General features: G+C 37.8%; 1 protein-coding gene across 1 annotated transcript in view; it reads right to left on the bottom strand.

Moving 5' to 3' along the window:
• The window catches only part of LOC102537513 (cytidine monophosphate-N-acetylneuraminic acid hydroxylase-like), a 54,180-nt gene that overhangs the window by 18,809 nt on the left and 16,279 nt on the right, over nucleotides 1-19,092 (bottom strand). The window contains 6 exon segments of the mRNA XM_072945579.1: nucleotides 2,067-2,204; nucleotides 3,141-3,222; nucleotides 3,545-3,692; nucleotides 7,737-7,927; nucleotides 9,158-9,267; nucleotides 17,030-17,121. Of these exon segments, the coding sequence (XP_072801680.1) occupies nucleotides 2,067-2,204; nucleotides 3,141-3,222; nucleotides 3,545-3,692; nucleotides 7,737-7,927; nucleotides 9,158-9,267; nucleotides 17,030-17,121 (761 nt within the window).

Genomic DNA, 19,092 nt, shown 5'->3' with positions numbered 1-19,092 from the left:
ACCCTGGCCATGCATCGTGGTGGAGAGCATGGACCTTGGAGTCAGTTAAGATGTAGGTTTGACACAACATTGTAAAATGATTATAAATCAATAAAAATGTTAAAAAAAATTCAGCTCTGCCACTTAAACTCTTTAAGTCTGTCCTCGCCTCTGTAAAATGGGATCAGGATGCCTACCTCACAGGTGGCTGATTTGTCATTTGCTCATTCATTCATTTGATTGATATTTATTGAGCACCTACTACGTGCCAGATGTAGTCCTAGGCACTGAGAATACAGTGGCGAACAAGATAAAGCAGGTCCCTGCTCTCATGAAGCATTCATTCTAGTGAAAGAAGCAAATAATGAATAAGTAAGTAAGTTCATTTCAAGGAGGGCTGAGCTAGGAAGAAAGTAAAACAGGGCCATGGGATACAGGGTGGCTGGCATAGCTGCGGGTGGAATGGAGGGGCATATTAGATGGGGTGGTTAGTAAAGATGACATTGGAGTCATAGAACACAGACAGACATGAGAGAGAAGTCGCCAACCATGTGGAGGTCAGGAGTAATTGCACTCCAGGGGTGGAAACAACAAATATGACGGTGCTGGGGCACAGACGGACTTGGTGTATTGGGTTTGAGGAACAACAAGCAAGCCAGTGTGGGCTGATTCTTGTCAAGCAATGGGGATGCAGGCAGGAAGAGAAGCTGAGCAATGAGGCAGAGCCCAGAGGTTGTAGGGTACCGTGTCAGGGAATTGCTCCTGCTGTTAATGTTATGAAAATTTGATCAACACAGACAAGGATACAGAAAAAAGTAAGCTACCCATAAGCTAGACAGAACCACTATTAACATTCTGGTATATTCCAGACCCTTTTAAATGTACATGTGTGCATGTACACACACACATACACATACTCACATAAGAATGGAGTGATGCTAGCTACCCCTTAGTAAGTGAACTTTGCCTCCCCAGTCACACTGTTAACCCTGTAAGGACAGCACCCTCTCTCTCTCTCTCTCTCTCATGTGGTAATGCATTCTGGGGGGCAATGGATACAGACTTACAGAAGAAAGGGACTGGATAGGCTTTCTTCACACTCCAAGAAGGGCATTTCTGTCATGTGGTTAAACAGAGATCGCTTACCAAAAATACTAATTTATTAAGTGGACATATATTGAGCACTTAAAAGGCAAGTACTGAGGATCCCCCAATGAACAAAATATACCACTTACACAGCCTCCCCCATCCCAACCCTAGCACTACCCGTCGACCCAGAGCAGAAGAGCTTCTGCCTTGGACACTACATTTGTTTTCTAGCTTTGAGATATCACTGACACATAACATTGTACTAGTTTAAGGTATACAATGTTATGATTTCATCACACACATACATTGCTAAGTGATTACCTCAGTAAGGTGAGCTAGCATGTCCATCACCTCACAAAATTACCATTTATCGATGTGTGTATGGTTAGAACATTTAAGATCTACTCTCTTAGCAACTTTCAAGTATATGGTACAGTGTTGTTAACTGTAGTCACCATGCTGTACATCACACCCCCCAGAACTTACTCATTTTATAACTGGAAGTTTGTACTCTTTGATCACTATTTCCCTATTTCCTCTACTCCCCAGTGCCCCGTAACTCCACACTTAGGGGGGCTTCCTCTGCCTCATCCCCCACTGTATGAGTGTTCCACAGGGCCAAGGGGATGTGCTCACCTCAAGTTGCACACATCCTTTTCTGAATCACGTACCAAGAGCATCTAAGCCTGGATTCCCAACGTTGGGCTCTTCCTGTTTGCGCTATGGTCTACAGCAGGAATGCAAATGACCCAAATGTCTCTTCCTGACTTTTCCTGAGAGGCTCCCTAATCTCCTTAGTGTTTCTTTCATGCCCCATCAGCATATTTTGAGTCGGAAACTTTAGTTTGTGTATCTGTATTTTGCAAGTCTGGTTTCCCAATAAGACTATAAGCTTCTTGTGGGGAGGGGCCATGTATTAATTATCTTTGTATTATTTGCACAGCATTTAGCAAAGTGCCATGCCTGCTCTTTGGCATCACTCTGATATAAAGTATTACCAGTAAATTTTCCACCACTGAAAGTCATCGGAAAGCCTGAAGCTCCTCCGGCAAAATCACTCATCATTAGATCAACCTTCATAGGCAGCCTCCCGCCATTGGGTCTGGTGCAGTCCACTGTATTGAGTATTTTATGACCTGTGGAAAAACAAAATGGTATAAGTATTCAAGGGGAAATCTTGAACACCATAGCTGGAATTCCTAGGCCAACAAAGTCTTCCATTCAAGTCTGTATAATCTGACTTCTTCAATTATAGAAGAATTGTTGATGTCTAAGGAAAAAGGAGAGTAAGAGATTTCAAAATCTAGTCTTCAATAGCATATTTTGAACTTCCAAGTAAATAAATTCATCCTATTTGATTCAGTGGGTTCTGAATGAGGACGATTAGCTTGATTCCACCCTAGGATTATAGATAGACTACTTTCTTCCACTATTTTCAGATGTTGAGCCCCCAAGGATGCAGGGGAAAGAGTAACCAGATCAACACAAATCTCTCACCTTTTGGAAATTTTATTCAATGACTCTTGGGGTAAAGCCATCTTCTCACATGAAAGACAGAAGTGTATGATCATTTTACATGATATTTCAAGATGAAAGTAGAGCAGTTATTCAATAAAGGCAATTTTGATGAAATTACTATAGGTGAAGTATAGAATATCTGTTGCCTTTTGGAAAAAAAGCTTTGTCCCTGGTACTCCATAGAGTATGTTACTGCTTATTTGTTCTGTGTAAGATTATCTGAATGACATCCCATTTTTCTTAGACAGGGATGGAATATACTATATTCTATGGAAAATGAAGATGGAAGAAGATGAACATAGGATGAAGTGGGGAGGGTATAGCTCAAGTGGTAGAGTGTGCATGCTTAGAATGCATGAGGTCCTGGGTTCAACCCCCAGGACCTCCTCTAAGAATAAGTAAATAAACCTAATTACCTCCCCCTACCAAAAAAAAATCACTTAAAAAAAAGAATTAAAAAAATTGAACATAGGATGAAATTTTGGATAGCTATTATTTTCTTTCCTTCCGAGAGTATTTTTCATTTTGGATTGTTGATGAGGATAAGAAAATACCTTTGTACTCCACAATAATGCAAGTGTCCATCTCAGGATGAACACCATCCATCAAAATCATGAATCGAAGATTTCTGTCCACCTGGAATTTAGCAATAAAAACAACAACTGTTTATATCAGTTTGGCTTTTAATTCAATATTTGAAGAAGTTGTCGTCTCTTTTATAAAGAAACCCCCCTTATTGGGAACTGGACTTATTATCCAGTACTATAGAGTCATATCATTGATAAATGGAGAGAAAATCCATCTTTTATTTTAGCTTAAATAGAGATTTACACAGTACTATGTATTTCCACCGTACCATGTACAAAGTCGGCCTTTGTTTTTTTAAAGTGACTACCTCATTTAAAATTTACTCCAGGAAGCATAACTGAAAAGCGTGGAAAGAACACGGATATCCGACCTGCTGCCATATTCCAAACGGCACTACATGGATATTCGTCAACTGGACACCACTCCGATTCAGATTCCAAAATACAGGTCTTTCCGTGTTTCCAACATAAATGGGAATATCAGATCTTCTCTCAGCAAGCTTCTTCAATGTGGGGTAACTAGGATCAGAAGGACAGAAAGGTTGAAAGGTGAAAAAGTAGGATCATCTAGTAGAAGAGACAGTTGGCTCCTTAAACCAACATGTTGACCAAGAAGCAAGGAACTTAAAAACCAGACCCTCACCAGAGTCCAAAAGAAGAGTTTTTTTCTCAACGTTGACCATACAATGAGGGGAATTTCCTAGAAGATTCCTCTTTATTGTTAGAACATACCATACACCATGGCATGTACATCTAAGCAGATGTGCAAATACCCATCTTCCACACTGATGCTGCTCTGAGCAAAGGTAATTCTAACAGAAGATACAGAGTGGAGAAGTCATGCTAACGTGGTTTCTGGTAGGTGACAATCTCCATGAGTTTCATTTTTTCCTCATTCCTCAAGCAGCAGCTCCCAATAAGAGAAAGGCTTGGCTCTAAGACAAGGAGAACCTGTGGACTGCCCACCATGGAGGCCAATTTCTCAACCTTCAAAGGTTGATAGCCACATTGGGATACAGAATGAATTCTTTGTCCTTAAGGAGAGTGGCTTACCAGCTAGGCAAGACATTAAAATTTAGTGTAGAGGAAAACTACGTTACCATTTGTAGTAAGCCCAGCTCAGTACACAATCAACCATCCAAGCACTTTTGAGTGCCTAATTAGATGGTCAACTTTCATTTATCGAACACTCATTATACAAAAGGATTATACACCACTGTGGCTGTGGCAAAAAAGATGAATAATAAACAAATAAATGGCTGTATAGGTATCTATTATATTTCAGTCATGGTGTTAGGCATTTTCACATATTATTTTACTTGATTGTCACACACACACACAAACCGTTGACTTTTTTGTTTGTTTTCATAAATGATGAAACATATTCAGAAATATACAACTAACAAATAGTAAATTGGCATTCAAATTCAGGTTTTCTGATCCTAAACTTAGTGCTTCTTCTATTAGAATGCAATTCCAACTTTAATGAAAGTACTATCTGGTTTAAGAATCAGACTTGTACATAAAATATAATGTCAGGTGAAATAAGATATTTAATTGTATGCAAAGCATAAACAAAACCAGCATATCTGTACTTAATACTGATTCTAATATTCAGGTTCCAGCATTGTATTAAATAGAATCCAGAGGGAAAAAAATCAGTAGATTTTCTTCTCTAAAAACAAAGGATTCAAAAAAATCAAGGATTCCTTGAACATATCTTCGGTCTCTGGGTTAACTACCTAAATTTTCTATTTTAAAGGACTTTGGGAGTCAGGATAAATTATTCTAACATGGATGTTTATTGCTTCATGATTTTTAAATTGTTGACAATTCTTACTGGCATCTATTAATAATATGTTACAATTCTGATGTATTTACATAATAAAATCACATTTCCTTGACTAAAGACTGTTTTCTAAAGCACATTGATCTTTCCTCCTTGCTTTTGTGAATCAAGGAGATTTTATTCAGTGAGTAAAGGTCAGATAAGAGGAATGGGGACAAATGACTTTAGTATTTATTAGCTGAATAGGTAAGAGTTAAAAAGTAAGGGTCAGGGAAGGGTATAGCTCAGTCATAAAATGTGTGTTTAGCATACATAAGGTCCTGGGTTCAATCCCCAGTACCTCCATTCAAAAATAAATAAATAAAAAACCTAATTACCCCCCCCTACAAAAACAAAACAAAAATGTAATGAAGTAAAAAAAAATAGCAATAATAATAATAATAATAAAAAGTAAGGGTCTATTCTATATCAAGGAAATAAACTCAAAGGAGTGAAAATTACAAGCTTTGATAACTTTTCAGTAATAAACTATTTACAATACACTACACAACCAATGCATTGTGATACTACAATTGAGAATTGGTGTTTTAACGCCTGGCAACTTGGCCCACACAAGCCCCTGAAATGAAAACTAAATTGGTTTTCAGGAAGTAGTTGGGAAAAAACTGGACCAATAACATAGTACGTTCTTATCCTCCCAACAATTCAGTATGTATTCATAGATTGTCTCTCATTAGACAAAGGTATCTTGTTAACAGGCACTATAAAGCAATTACCTTGTTTATGAGATACTAATCTCTCTAGAGAAGCTGTATACAGTTACTCCTACACAATATTGTTATTACACAATGCACAAACCCAGGGTTCTCATAATCCTGAAGTTTTACAAGTTTACTTCCAGAAGCTTGTATGGAACAAAGGTATCATGCAGCAGACGAGATTTTTAATTGTAGCATCACAATATCTCAGTGGGTGGTGTTCAATTTTTAAGTGTGTTGCAGGTAATTTGTTACTAAGGAAGTTAATTACTTAAGTTTTTAAAAAAGAGGGAACATACTCATGCCTTAGAGATCTCATATGCTTTCAATAGAAAAATCAAAGGGCCATTCAACCAGCAAACAATGTATTTTCCCTAATCGTGGACACTTCTATCAAAGTATGTTCTTCAAGTGATCTTTGTCACATAAAGCCACAGAAGAAAAAAAGATTGAAATGGCTTCATTTTAGCACATTGTGGGCACTGCTACGTGTTTACCTACGTGTTTACGTTGGCAACCCAGCACCAGCGACCCAAACTTCTACAATCAGGACCCTGTAATGAAGCCAGGGGATTGGGACTCCGACCCTCCCTCTTCTGATAATCGTTTCTTCATGAATGTGTGTGTTTTTGTACATAAAAGATCTTCTTTCTCCCTCCTTTTTGATTGCCTGAGTTAGGGAAGTTTCAGTTCCTGTCCTCAGTATCTTAGGGCTCTGGTTTCAACAGAGTGTTGAGGGGCAGGGGTTGACTCAGGGTCCAAAAGCTGGGAGCTCAGTGTCGTTGAAGTGCTACAAATCAGGAATTGGTAAACCACAGCAACCTGCCGCTGTAAGCTAGGGACGCATTTTACCTTTTTAAAGGGTTGAAAAGGAAATCAAAAGGGCAAGCCTATTCGGCGACACATGAAAAATTTATGATATTCACATGTCATTGTACATAAATAAGATTTTATTTGGAAGACAATATGGCTTATTCAGGATTGCCTATGGCTGTTTTGTACTGTAACAGCAGAGTTGAGTCATTGAGACACTAACCATATTGCTTGTAAAGTCCAAAATAGTTACACTCTGATCCTTTATAGAAAGGGTGTGCTGACTCCAGCCATAAATGTAGTTTTTTTATTGAACCATAGTGAGTTTACAATGTGCGTCAATTTCTGATGTGCAGCATGTTTCAGTCATACATATATTTGTTATCATATTCTTTTTCATTTTAGGTTACTGCAAGATATTGAATATAGTTCCCTGTGCTCTACAGAAGAAACTTGTTGTTTATGTCCACTCATAAATGTTGACCAAAAAAAGGAAGTCAATTTTGATGATCCTTAAACTTAAGACTTTCTTCAAGTAGCCTGAGGGTGGGAAGTGAGAAGATAGTTATTAAACCCTTTCCTCCTTCCCACGATAGCTCCTTCTACATTTCCAATGGTATACTGCGTGAAAGTACTTTAAAAATTATGCTATGCAGCAACATGGATGGACCTGGAGATCGTCATTCTAAGTAAGCCAGAAAGAGAAAGAAAACTACCCTATGATAACACTTATATGTGGAATATTTTTTTAAAAAGAAGCAAATGAACTTATTTACAAAACAGAAACAGACTCACCGACATAGAAAACAGGGGGAAGGGAGGTGGGAAGGGATAAATTGGGAGTTTGAGATTTGCAGATACTACTAACAAGTTTCTACTGTATAGCACAGGGAACTATATTCAATATCTTAAGTAACCTATAATGAAAAAGAATATGGAAAGGAATATATGTATGACAGAAACATTACGCTGTAAACCAGAAATTGATACAACATTGTAAACTGATTGTATTTTAATTTTAAAAAATGGTTTAAAAATTACGCTATGCAAATGTAAGCATTTATCTAAATTAGTCCTCTTTTCATCATCCCAATGAATCTACCTCAAAATGAGCAGTGATCGAAAAGATGCAAAAGAACCGAAAAAACAGTGATGCCTTTGCTGTAGCATTTTCTTCTGAGTTGAGCGCTCAGACTTCATTACCTCAGGTGGTCTGAGTGCATGTGACTGATGTAGATTAGGTCTGCTTGGCACAGCCTCTCCAGCCAATCAGATGGAGGCTCATGTAGTAACCACCATCCTCGGGCAAAAGCAGGACCAATTAACCAAGGGTCAAACACCATCCTTTTGTCTCCCAGCTTGAGGTCCATGCAGGCATGAGTAAGGTACGTTACCTGTCGGAAGACTGAGATTCAGATTATCGAATCATCACCCACCAGCAACAATGAACTGTGCTGGTTAGCTAACAAGTCACTTTGGAGAACTTTGCTCCTAAGCACGTTCAGTGAAATGGGACTCAAGGGAGACGCAGCAGGAGCATCTGTATAGAAGACAACTCCCAGCAGAGATCACTTTACTTTTTTAGAATAGAAATTCTCATGGTTGGTTTTAGGTGTCAAACCAATTGATTTACCCAGCTCTACTCTATTTAAATTAGCTCCTAAATATTTATTTATAGTCTGCACTGCAGAATATCTTTTGTGACCAGTTCCTTCAAAGCACAATTTACAGGGAAAGACAGTTAGAGATGTCATGGCAGATATTTAGGGATTTAGTTGCCAGAGTGGGCGCGAATGGACATCTGAGCGAATGATTCCTGGTGGGCTGGCAGAGCCTTGTAGGGCTTTCTCTTCTAAACTACTTGCTGACTCACTCAGGATGTCAAGGTGTCTGAGAATGGCTGTAAACAATGACTGAGAGACAGCATGGACTAAAGGATTCTAAATCAATTCGTCACTCCCTTCCCATGGTCTGGCATATCCATATGAAAAGGGAACACACCAAGAAGCAGAGATAAGGTAATAGAAACTCCCGTGTGAAAAGCCAACAGAGGGTAAAGAGAGGTCGACAGATCAAATTCAGGTTATTATGCTTGTAATGCGTAGGTTCCACTTTGTTTCCTCCAAAAAGTAATGGTCCATTTTCACAAGCTTCCCAAATGCTCCAGCAAAATTAGTTTTTGATTGTTTACCTCTCCCAACTACCAAAGTGTTCTTTCTGGAGGAAACTCTCTTCTAAAAGTAGGAAAATGCACAAGAAGGTTTGTGAAAAGATCTTACAGCAATACACAGAAATATACAACTGGCCACTTTATCTGACAATGATCTGGTATTAAGGGCAATTTCTGAACTTCCTCCAGTAGTTTTCCATGTTTCTCCTTTGGGACGACCTCTTAAAGTTTTCTTGTTTGTTTGTTTGTTTTTTATTTTTTTCAGGATCTATTTCCTTGTACTCCCTGCAAAGTTCTGGGGATTCCTAAAAAATTTGCTCAAGAGTTCAGAATTACTTTATTTTATGTCCTAACTAGCCACATCCAAGAATATTCAAGGTAATGTAGGGTGTAAATATATACATCTTGGTTTTATGTTTGTTTTTAAGACTATAATAATTTAGTGTTTTCTTACCTGTACTTCCCCAAAAGCCAAATCTTCAGGAGATCTGGGATCTGAATCCCAGGGGTTAGGAGGATTCAGTTCCAGAAGCAAAAGTCCATTTTCTTTATCCTTTTCTACAACTAGAACCAAAGGGGAGCAAATCTGGATTAACAACAAAAAATGACTTTAAAGAAGCATCACTGAAATAGGAATGTATGGCTCAGGTACACAGAGTACGAAAATCAAAACAAAAGGCAATTTTCACTTGGGTCAAGCAATATCTACCGAGATGAGGGTTGAAGACCAACACCCATTCGTTTCTTTATTTATATTACACTTAAGGAACTCATGAGATCTCAGGTGTGTCAGGGACACAGACACACACCAACAACTTCATTGCAATCAAATGAATGATTCATAGAAATGAGTTCCAGGTGCTACAGGAGTGTCCAGAAAGGAACACCCAGTCTGATTGTAAGAGTCAAAGCAGATTTCAAATAGAAAGTAATCCTTCAACTAGACTTGAAAGATGAGATACTTGGGGCTGACAAAAGAAATATGATGATGTGAAGCAAAAAGAATGAGAGAAGAGCAAATAAAGGCATGGAACCATGGGAGAGCTTGATATACAAAGTGACTGGTACTTTATTTTTTTTTTTATTTTTTATTTTTTTTACATTTTTATTGATTCATAATCATTTTACAGTGTTGTGTCAAATTCCAGTGTTCAGTACAATTTTTCAGTCATACATGGACATATACACACTCATTGTCACATTTTTTCTCTGTGATTTATCATAACATTTTGTGTATATTTCCCTGTGCTATACAGTGTAATCTTGTTTATCTGTTCTACAATTTTGAAATCCCAGTCTGTCCCTTCCCAACATGGATGCTCCTAGAGAATGTCATTCTAAGTGAAGTAAGCCAGAAAGAGAAAGAAAAATACCATATGAGATCGCTCATATGTGGAATCTAAAAAACAAAAACAAACAAACAAACAAAAACAAAGCATAAATACAGGACAGAAATAGACTCATGGACAGAGAGTGACTGGTACTTTATGATCAAGGAAAATGGTGTTTGAGCCAGGCGGGAGAGACAGGTCAGAGTAGGTCACAGAGGACCCTAGATTCCCTGTAAAGGAAGAGTTCAGATTATATCTTGTGGCAATGAGGAGTCAGTGAAGAATTTTAAGTAATTATGGCAGACACGCTGGTGGCGTATACAAAATCTATACACTTTCTTCTTCCTTACTATTAGCACCCTGTTTTTATTTTTTATTTAAAAAATTTTTTAGGAATGGTGATACACTTGTTTAAAGATCGTGATTTCCCAGACCCCCTTGCAATTATGAGTGGCCATAGACACAGCTCTACATACAGTATTCATAGCTCTGGCTGGTGAGACGTGAGCAAAAGTCTAATGGTGGGACTGTCAGGAACACGTTTATTTTCCTGACAAAGAGGGACAAACTCAAGGGATCTGTACTGTTTGCTCATCGTCTTTCCCCATCTTGTGTGGAACTTGGTTGTCATGCTTAGAGGAACAGGAGACATCCTGAGACCCTGAGGAGAAAAGCCAGGCACTAAGGATAACAGAGCAGGAAAATAGAAGGGACTTGGCTCCTTGATAAACCATGGACCAGTCATAATGCCCAGGACTGTCGCTTTCCAACTTCTTGTGAGGTAGGAAAAACACCTTCTAGGGAGGGGAAGGGTATATCTCAGTGTAGAGTGCTTGCCTAGCATGCACAAGGTCTTGGGTTCAATCCCCAGTACTGCCATCAAAATAATAAATAAACTAACTACCTCCCCCTCACACCAAAGAAAGAAAGAAAGAAAGAAAAACACCTTCTGTATAACTGGGCCACTCTTCTTTGGGTTTTCTATTACAAAAGCTGAAAGCAATACCTAACTGCTAGAGCAAGAAAGTATTAAAATCAGATCTTCATTTTAAAAAGACCTCTGTAAGACACATGGAGAGGATTCATTGGAGGGAGGTGGGACCTTGTTTGAGAGCCTTCCCCATTGTTTTGGGAGACCATCAGAAAACCACTGATGGATGCGTGTTCGGGTGACAGACGGCCTGTTCGGAACCCTAATGCTCCCACTTAATAACTTAATAGTTGGATGATCTTGGGCATTTTTTTTCTCTTTAACCCTAGCTACCTCCAAGGACAGTTAATTCTAATAAGTGCCAGCAATTTTTATTAATTGCTAAATGAAAGCAAATGAAGTCTTAGACCAAAGCCATCCCTGTGGAAATGGCATCACTGCTCTGCCCTCAAAGTCAAGCATTTTCCTACTTTCTTCAAAGTCTGTTTAATGATGTTTTGCCTATACTTGCCAAATGAATATTAATTACACTCACTTTAAGATACCTGCTAGTGGAAGAAACTGAGGAAAAAATTACCCATAAAATGAAAAATTATGCATTTTGGAGTCTTCCCTAGTAGCTATGAACAAAGACTTTTATATGCTGTCAAATTCCAATTTTCAAGGTCAACTTGAGGGGCCACGATAAAGAAAAATTTGACAACTTAAAGAATTACCTCCCTCCAAAGTCTGTTTTTCTCTCTCTCATTGACCTGGCTTCATCCTCATGGCTACAGACTTATATCCTCCTTCTTTGCCCCTGACAAACTGGTGACTCACTTCGATGGTCTCCTTGGAACGCTTTCGTTACTATCAGCACTACCCACTCCCCGACCTCGTTGAGGACTCAGATGCCACCTTATCAGAGAGGGCTTTCTGACCACCTTATCTCAAAGAGTGCTCTCCAGCTTTCCGCCCCTTGTAATTTTTCTTCCTAGCCCTTATTGTCACTGGACAAATCTACATATTGTTTGCTTATGGTCTGTCTCCCCTATAAGACTGTGAGCTCCATGAAATCTGGGATTGTGGTTTGTTTGCTGCTGTATCAACAGTGTGCCAAGAACAATGCTCAGCTCACAGTCGGCATTTCTTAAATACTTTTTGAGTTAATTGATTAATTAATGGTGTTAATTCCATGTCTTCCAAGACTCTCTTGGGGTTGTACATCACCCTCTCTCAACCTAGGCACTGCTCCTGTCCCGACTTGGCACTTCAAGTTGGGAAATTTAGGTATAGGATTATCTCAATTTGAGCTAAGAATAAAATGTATTACTTATTCATTTTTAAAAGAGTACTTTAAAAGCTAGAAATATGATTGCACCAGACAGCTTCATGCTTCCCTACAGACCCCCTCTTCTCTACCTGTCTCCACCCTTGTCCACCTGTTTTCTGCTCCAGGAGGTTGACTTATCCAGACCACATCAAAGGGCTCCCGTACTCTCCACCCTCTAGGTGAGTTTGGCCATTGGGAAGCCCCAGGGTGAGATGGTGAAAGAAATCAGTGAGGCTGGGTTGGCTCTTTCCCTGTAAGGTCATTTGACCTAGCTGAGCTCTGAGTGAGGACAGAGGTCACTGTTCATCTCATGGAAGCCAATTCTTTATGACTCTCTCTTCTTCCAGATTCTGGAAACTGCTCCCCTCTCATTGCTTTGGACCTAAAGATGGATAACTTGGTTTTTATCAACTCCAGATTACTCTACCTTCCCTGAGATTCTCCCACATCTACACCTTATTAAAAAAAAAATTCCTTTTGTGAATATATCCTCCTCAAACCCCCAATTGGAGGATGCCATCTGTTTTCCTTTTGTGACTATAATGAATACAATAATCAAGACTAGCTCTCCTGTAACCCCAAATTCAGAAGAGTGATTACCTCTGGGAGATGACAGGATATATAGTATGATCAAGGGAAGGTATATAAAGACCTTCTGGGGTTAATGTTTTATGTCTTAAGCTGAGTGCTGGGTGCATGGCTATTCACTCTGCTATTTTTATACCTTTTAAATATTGCTTAAGAATTTAATAGAAGCATATTAATTAGTATTTTTCCTAGTAATAGTTATCAACTTATTTAATAGTAAAACACAACTGGCTTTCTTAATAAAATCAGGACCACAGAAAAGATGCTTAATATCACCATTATTATTAAAATATGTCCTTGAAAATGCAAGTTATATAATAAAGATATATCTTATCATTATTTCCAGGCTATATGGTTGCTGGAAAACAGTGTCATGAAATAGGCAGAATGCTGGATTTGGGAACATCTGGGTTGGGGTCATGACTGTGCTGCTTATTACCAGCATCCTGGGTTTCAGTTTCCTGATCTGTAAAATAGGATTATCACACATATTTCATAGAGTTATTGTGGGGATTAAATGAGATAATAGATCCCAAAATGTCCAGCACTATGCCTGGCACAGGGAAGGCATTTAATAAATAATAGTATTATTGTGGTAATTATTTTACCTTCAAAGAATGAAGTGTTAAAAAGAAAGTTCAGTATTGGACAAACAAAAGTATATGCTAGCAAATACCAGTACAAAAATACAAGGTATTCAAAAACTAACTCATGGACATAGAATGCAAAGGGGAAAGGACAGAAAGGGATAAAATTAGGGGTTGGGGATTAATACTCACACATTGTTATATATAAAATAGATAAACAACAAGGACCTACTGTATAGCACAGGGAACTATATTCAATTTCTTGTAATAACATATAATGGAAAAGAATCTGAAAAGAAAAAATATGTATGTATGTATATGTATAACTGAATCACTGTACACCTGAAACTAACATTGTAAATCAACTACACTTCAATAAAAATTAAAAAAAAAAAACAAGGTATCATAGGAGACTCCCAGAAAACTGCATTGATATCCACTCTTCAGGATTTTCCTTCTTTAGAATTTTTCTCTCTTTCAAGAGAAATAGAAAAATGTAAGAGCCTATAATTCTTAACTATTATTTCAAAGCAAATACCATAAAGGTTTTTATGACCCTTGCACAAAGATAAATTGCATTTATGCACTGAAGGAAAACATAATCTCTGCCAACTTCCTGCATCTATAAAGCAGGAGAATGTGGAGACCTTATTTTGATCTAAGTCTTTTGGGTTGTAACTTAATATTTATCCAGAAGAACAAACAAATAGAATTCATTAAAATCTTTTTATAAGGAAGACCAATGAAGAAGAATTGGAACAAAAACATATTAGAAAACTATAATTGAATCATTGATTATTGGCATAAGGACAGTCAAGGAGAGGATCCTATTTAAATAATTGTTTTTTATGTTCTAAAGGAAAGCAACCAAGTGGTTAAAAAGTATATTAAAAAAAAAAAGAATATCAAAGGGAAGAGTTTTAAGTTTAATAGCAATGGAAACAATTCCGGTAGAAAATCCGGATACAAATGTAAAACGAAAAACTTCTACCACCAAAGAAAACTGGCCAACACATTTGTAAAACATTAGCATCATATTTGAGAGACAAATGCAATTGAAAACAGTGTGCTATTTTTGTCTCAAATGAGGAAAGTCTGAAAGACTAAGAATGCTCTGAGCTGGTAAGGCATGAAAGAAAAGGCTGGCTCATATTCTAGTTTGGCGGGAACAAAAATTGGTTCATTCTAAAAACTGGATTGTAATGCAATGCATATTAAAGAATGGATAACTAAATAATGGATTCATTCATTCATTTAGGACCTCAAGTAAAGAGGACTGTGTTAATCATACTTTTTAGTTCATGACACATTATATTCCGTCCAGGCAAAGCTACTACTGACTTACTTACTTATCTCGTTTCCCACTCTGATTTCCCTCACCTCCCCTTCAGGCTACCATTTGAATGTTTGTGCGAAATGTGTATAATATTGTATGGGTGCATCTTTAATGTATATAAATAGCTTTGGGTCTCCAATCTGTTTCTTACTCTTTTTTCACTCATTACTATGTTTTTTAAGATTCATTCATGTTGCCACATGTACATCGAGACCACTTCCTCTAACTGCAGTTTAGTATTCCACGGTCCAGCACGTTTTACTGACTCACTCTCCCAGTGGTGGACCCATAGGTTCCACAACAAGATTTCTTCAGCATATAAACAGGAGTGGGATGGACAGTTCATGGTGTATTCATAAACCCCCTCTGACTAATCACTGTCAAGATACTCTCCAGCATGGATGCAGCAGCCACACACCCACCACATGCATGAGGATTCCTGTAGCTTTATATCTCTGACGCATTTGGCATCATCTCAGTTTCTAACTTTTTATCAGTCAAAAAGATGTAAAGTAACACCTCATTGCTTTAGTTTGCAGTTTTCTGATAATGAATGAGTTGAGTGTATCTTCATGTGCTTATTGACCTCTGGGGATTTTTCCTAAAATGCTAGTTCATGTCCTTTTTTCATTTTTTATAATTGGGTTTCCTATCTTTTTCTTGTCAATTTACATTACTTCCTCCTATATGTTAGATAATAGACCCATGTTGGTTGTAAACATTGCAAAATAATCATCCAAATGATCATATGTCTTTTAACTTTGTCTATGGTGTCCTCCATTTAGCAAAAATCTTTAGTGTTGAGGAAATCATATTCACCAGATTTGTGTGTGGGTTGGGGGGAGGCTGCCCTTTAAGCTGTACTTTTGAACTGTTATTTGAAGAGTCGAGAAGTGCCACCAGTCGCCAGGTCACAAAAAGATTCTATATTTCTTCTGTTATTTTTATAGTCGTGCCTTTTTCAGTTAGGCTACCCGCCCATGTGAAGCCCATCTTTACCAAGATGTATGAGGTGTTAAATATGGGTAAAAGCATGAGTTAGTCATACCCTTCTGCTAATAATTCAACTATCTTACAGAAACAACTCCAAACAAAGAGAAGCTCTTAAGCACAAAGATCACAGTTTCGGCTTTGATGGAAAAAGAAACTACAAACAGCCTAAATTCCAACAACAGAGAAATAGCTAAATAAATTATTTAAGTTAATACTTAGTGTAAAATATACTTTAAAATTATGTATATACAGAATTTAACATAATCTGACTAATATAATAATATTATTAAGACAACATGAAATAAAAATAATCTATAGAATAACTGTAATTATTTGCAAAAGTATGCCTAAAAAGATGACTGGAAGATGAAACAACCAGATAGAAGGTCAACAAGGAAACAGACAACTCAAAGAACAGTGTAAACCAACCAGACCTGACAAACATAGGCAGAACACACCACCCAACAACAGAATACATATTCTTATCAAGTGCATGTGGAATATTCTCCGGTAGAGACCACATGTTAGGCCATAAAACAAATTTCAATAAATTTAAAAGGATCAAAGTATACAAAGTCATACAAAGCATTGTCTCTGACCACAATGAAATGAAATTAGACACCAATAAGAGAAGAAAGCTGGAAAATTCACAAAAATGTAGAAATTAAACAACATACTTCTAAATACAAATGGTTTAAGAAAGAAATCACAAGAGAAATTAGCAAATACTTTGAGACGAATAAAAATGAAAACATAACATGCTGAAACGTATGAAACGCAGCTAAAACAGTTGCAGTGCATAACAGGAAATTAGATCTGGACACGCCTAAAATAAAAACAATCTCAAATAAAAACCCCAACGTTCCACCTTAAGAATTAAAAAAAGAGGAGCAAACCAAACCGAAAGCAAGTAGAAGGAAGGAAATAACAACAACAAAAACATTAGAGCTGAAATAAATGGACTTGAGACTAGAAAAACGAGAAAATTAATGAAATCAAAAGTTAGTCCTTTGAAAAGATTAACAAAATTTACAAAGCTTTAGCTAGACTAGTCTAATGAACGAGGAGATCTTTGGGAGAAAGCCTGCTTAGAATGTTCAGTGCTAATTATTTTAAAAAGACCCAGTGTCCACCGTTTAAAATCAGAATGTATCCAAAGCTTCAAGTGAGATTAGAAACAAGTGGACAAGAATGACCCCCCAGTAGCAGTAATAGCGGAACACATTGATCGACATTGATGGTATTTACCCAGTTCGTCTTGACAGAAGCTGCCTGGAGGATTGATATACTTCATGGTGCTCACATCTAACTTCCAGTTGTGCTTTGTGCATCTAACAGACCTGGATGAAAAATTGTACTTAGGTTTGTGAAATAGTGAAAACATCATTTTTTAGGATTAAATGCATTATTTTGTGATGAAATTAAATAACTGTAATTGGTTGAACACAAAATACCTGAAAGGAAAACTATTAATAGCTAATATTCAAATATCCAAGGAAAAACAGACTAATCTTCAGTAGGTAATTTTAAGTGAAGATAACAACATGTCATAACATAATATGTGTTGGAAGTCATCAAAAACCATCAGAATAAAGCCATCTTTAGGGAGGGTTCTTCATATACAAGCCAGGCTGGAGAAGATCCAACTAGGGGCCAAAATGAGGAAAGATTTCAGAACATGGTTGCTAGATAAAATACACGATGCCCAGTTAAATATGAATTTCAGATAGATAAATAATTTAAAACTACTTCTCACACAATATTTGACACATACTAGAAATTTGTTGCTTATCTGCAATTGAAATTTAACTGAGTGTTCTGCATTTTAATTTGCTAACTCTGGCAACCCTCTTTCAGAATGAGAATCAGATTGTAGCAAAATTGGAGACTTAGTAATTTTTTTTTCTTTTTCACCAGATCGTTGAGGGGGATGTGGTAGTTGAAACTTGGGCATGAAAGTTTCATTTCTCATCTATTTTGACAGTGTCTCTAGTGAAGTCTAATTTTTAATAGTTAAAGCATTTTTTTTTTACAAATAGGTGTCAAACCAGAAACATCAGATTTTTTTTAAACTAACAACATCTATTTTAACAGTAAACTATGCAATTTTTTTCCAGCTTCATTATATCATTAATTTTAAAATGCTCTTTTCTAGTAATAAGGCAAAAACATATTCCACACTTCGATTTATAGATTATTTTGTAATATCTCCTTTCTCAATGAATAGCCAACAACCTTTCAAAATCTGAGCATTCCAAATGCAGCTATTCAGCATTCTGGGTCATTTTAGGGAAAATGTGGCAGGATCCTAACTGTTCACAGGCAGCAGGTAGATAGCAGGGGGTGACAGCTTCATGTGCAAGAGAGGTTGTGAAAACTGTTAGAGGTAAAACACGAGAACCGCAGCTTACGAGAGCGGCTGGTCTTGATTATGTACGAAGAAGAAAAATGGCTGAGGTAGGGAGATCAGAATAGGTAGGTCATTACTCTTGCCTGTATTCTGGGGAAAAGAGATTCCTCGGGTGAATTGCTGCATGTTGAACCCAAGGAGAACCAGTCCTTGGGGGAGGAGAGGTGGATGGGGGAGGATAGCATGTAAATTACTCCGGGGATGGAATTTCAGCGTATAAATGTTTGGTGAGCTGCATCGTGGACTAAAACTGAGAGAACCTGGTTCCTCATGGGCAGGGGAGCTCAGCGTGTGATCTCCAGGTTAGCCTGCCAACACAACAGGGTGACAATAGGATCAATCATCTCCAAGGCTTTGGGTAAAAGAGAGAATGATGCCAGTCTGCGGCAAAGCAATCTCTAAGCTAAAATGGGCCAGCTAAGTTCAAGAACAATCTGAATTCCTGTAAACAACCTCTGTTCCTAAGCGACACAAGAATCTCATGGCAGAGTAATAATACCAGTAAATGTAACTGACATTTGTTGAGTACTATCATACACCAGACATTGTTTCAAGTGTTTGAAATCAATCCTCTCAGCAGCTGGACAGAGTAGGTATTACTTTCATTTTATAGAGGCGAGGACGGAGGCCCAGAAAGGCTAAGAAGCTTTTCCAAGGTCGTGGAGCTGGTAAGTGGTAGGGCCAGCCTTCTAACCGGGCAGTCTAAGAGGAATGACCACGCTCTTAATCATGAAATGGTGACAGTTCCTTAAACCGCCGGCTAAGTGTGTACCAAAGGAGAGAAAAGGAGAAAGGAAAAGCAGAGTGCTAGTTCTGCAGCAGTTGGAAGACTTCAAGGTCCGCCAGTGCCTGCAGAAGCTCACAAGTGACTGAACTGCCCACGTCTGAGGCTTCCCTAACT

Source organism: Vicugna pacos, chromosome 20, assembly GCF_048564905.1.
Source record: "Vicugna pacos chromosome 20, VicPac4, whole genome shotgun sequence".
Lineage (NCBI taxonomy): Eukaryota > Metazoa > Chordata > Mammalia > Artiodactyla > Camelidae > Vicugna > Vicugna pacos.
The sequence above is the reverse complement of the archived record's forward strand: the minus strand, read 5'-3'. Positions and strand labels throughout refer to the sequence as shown.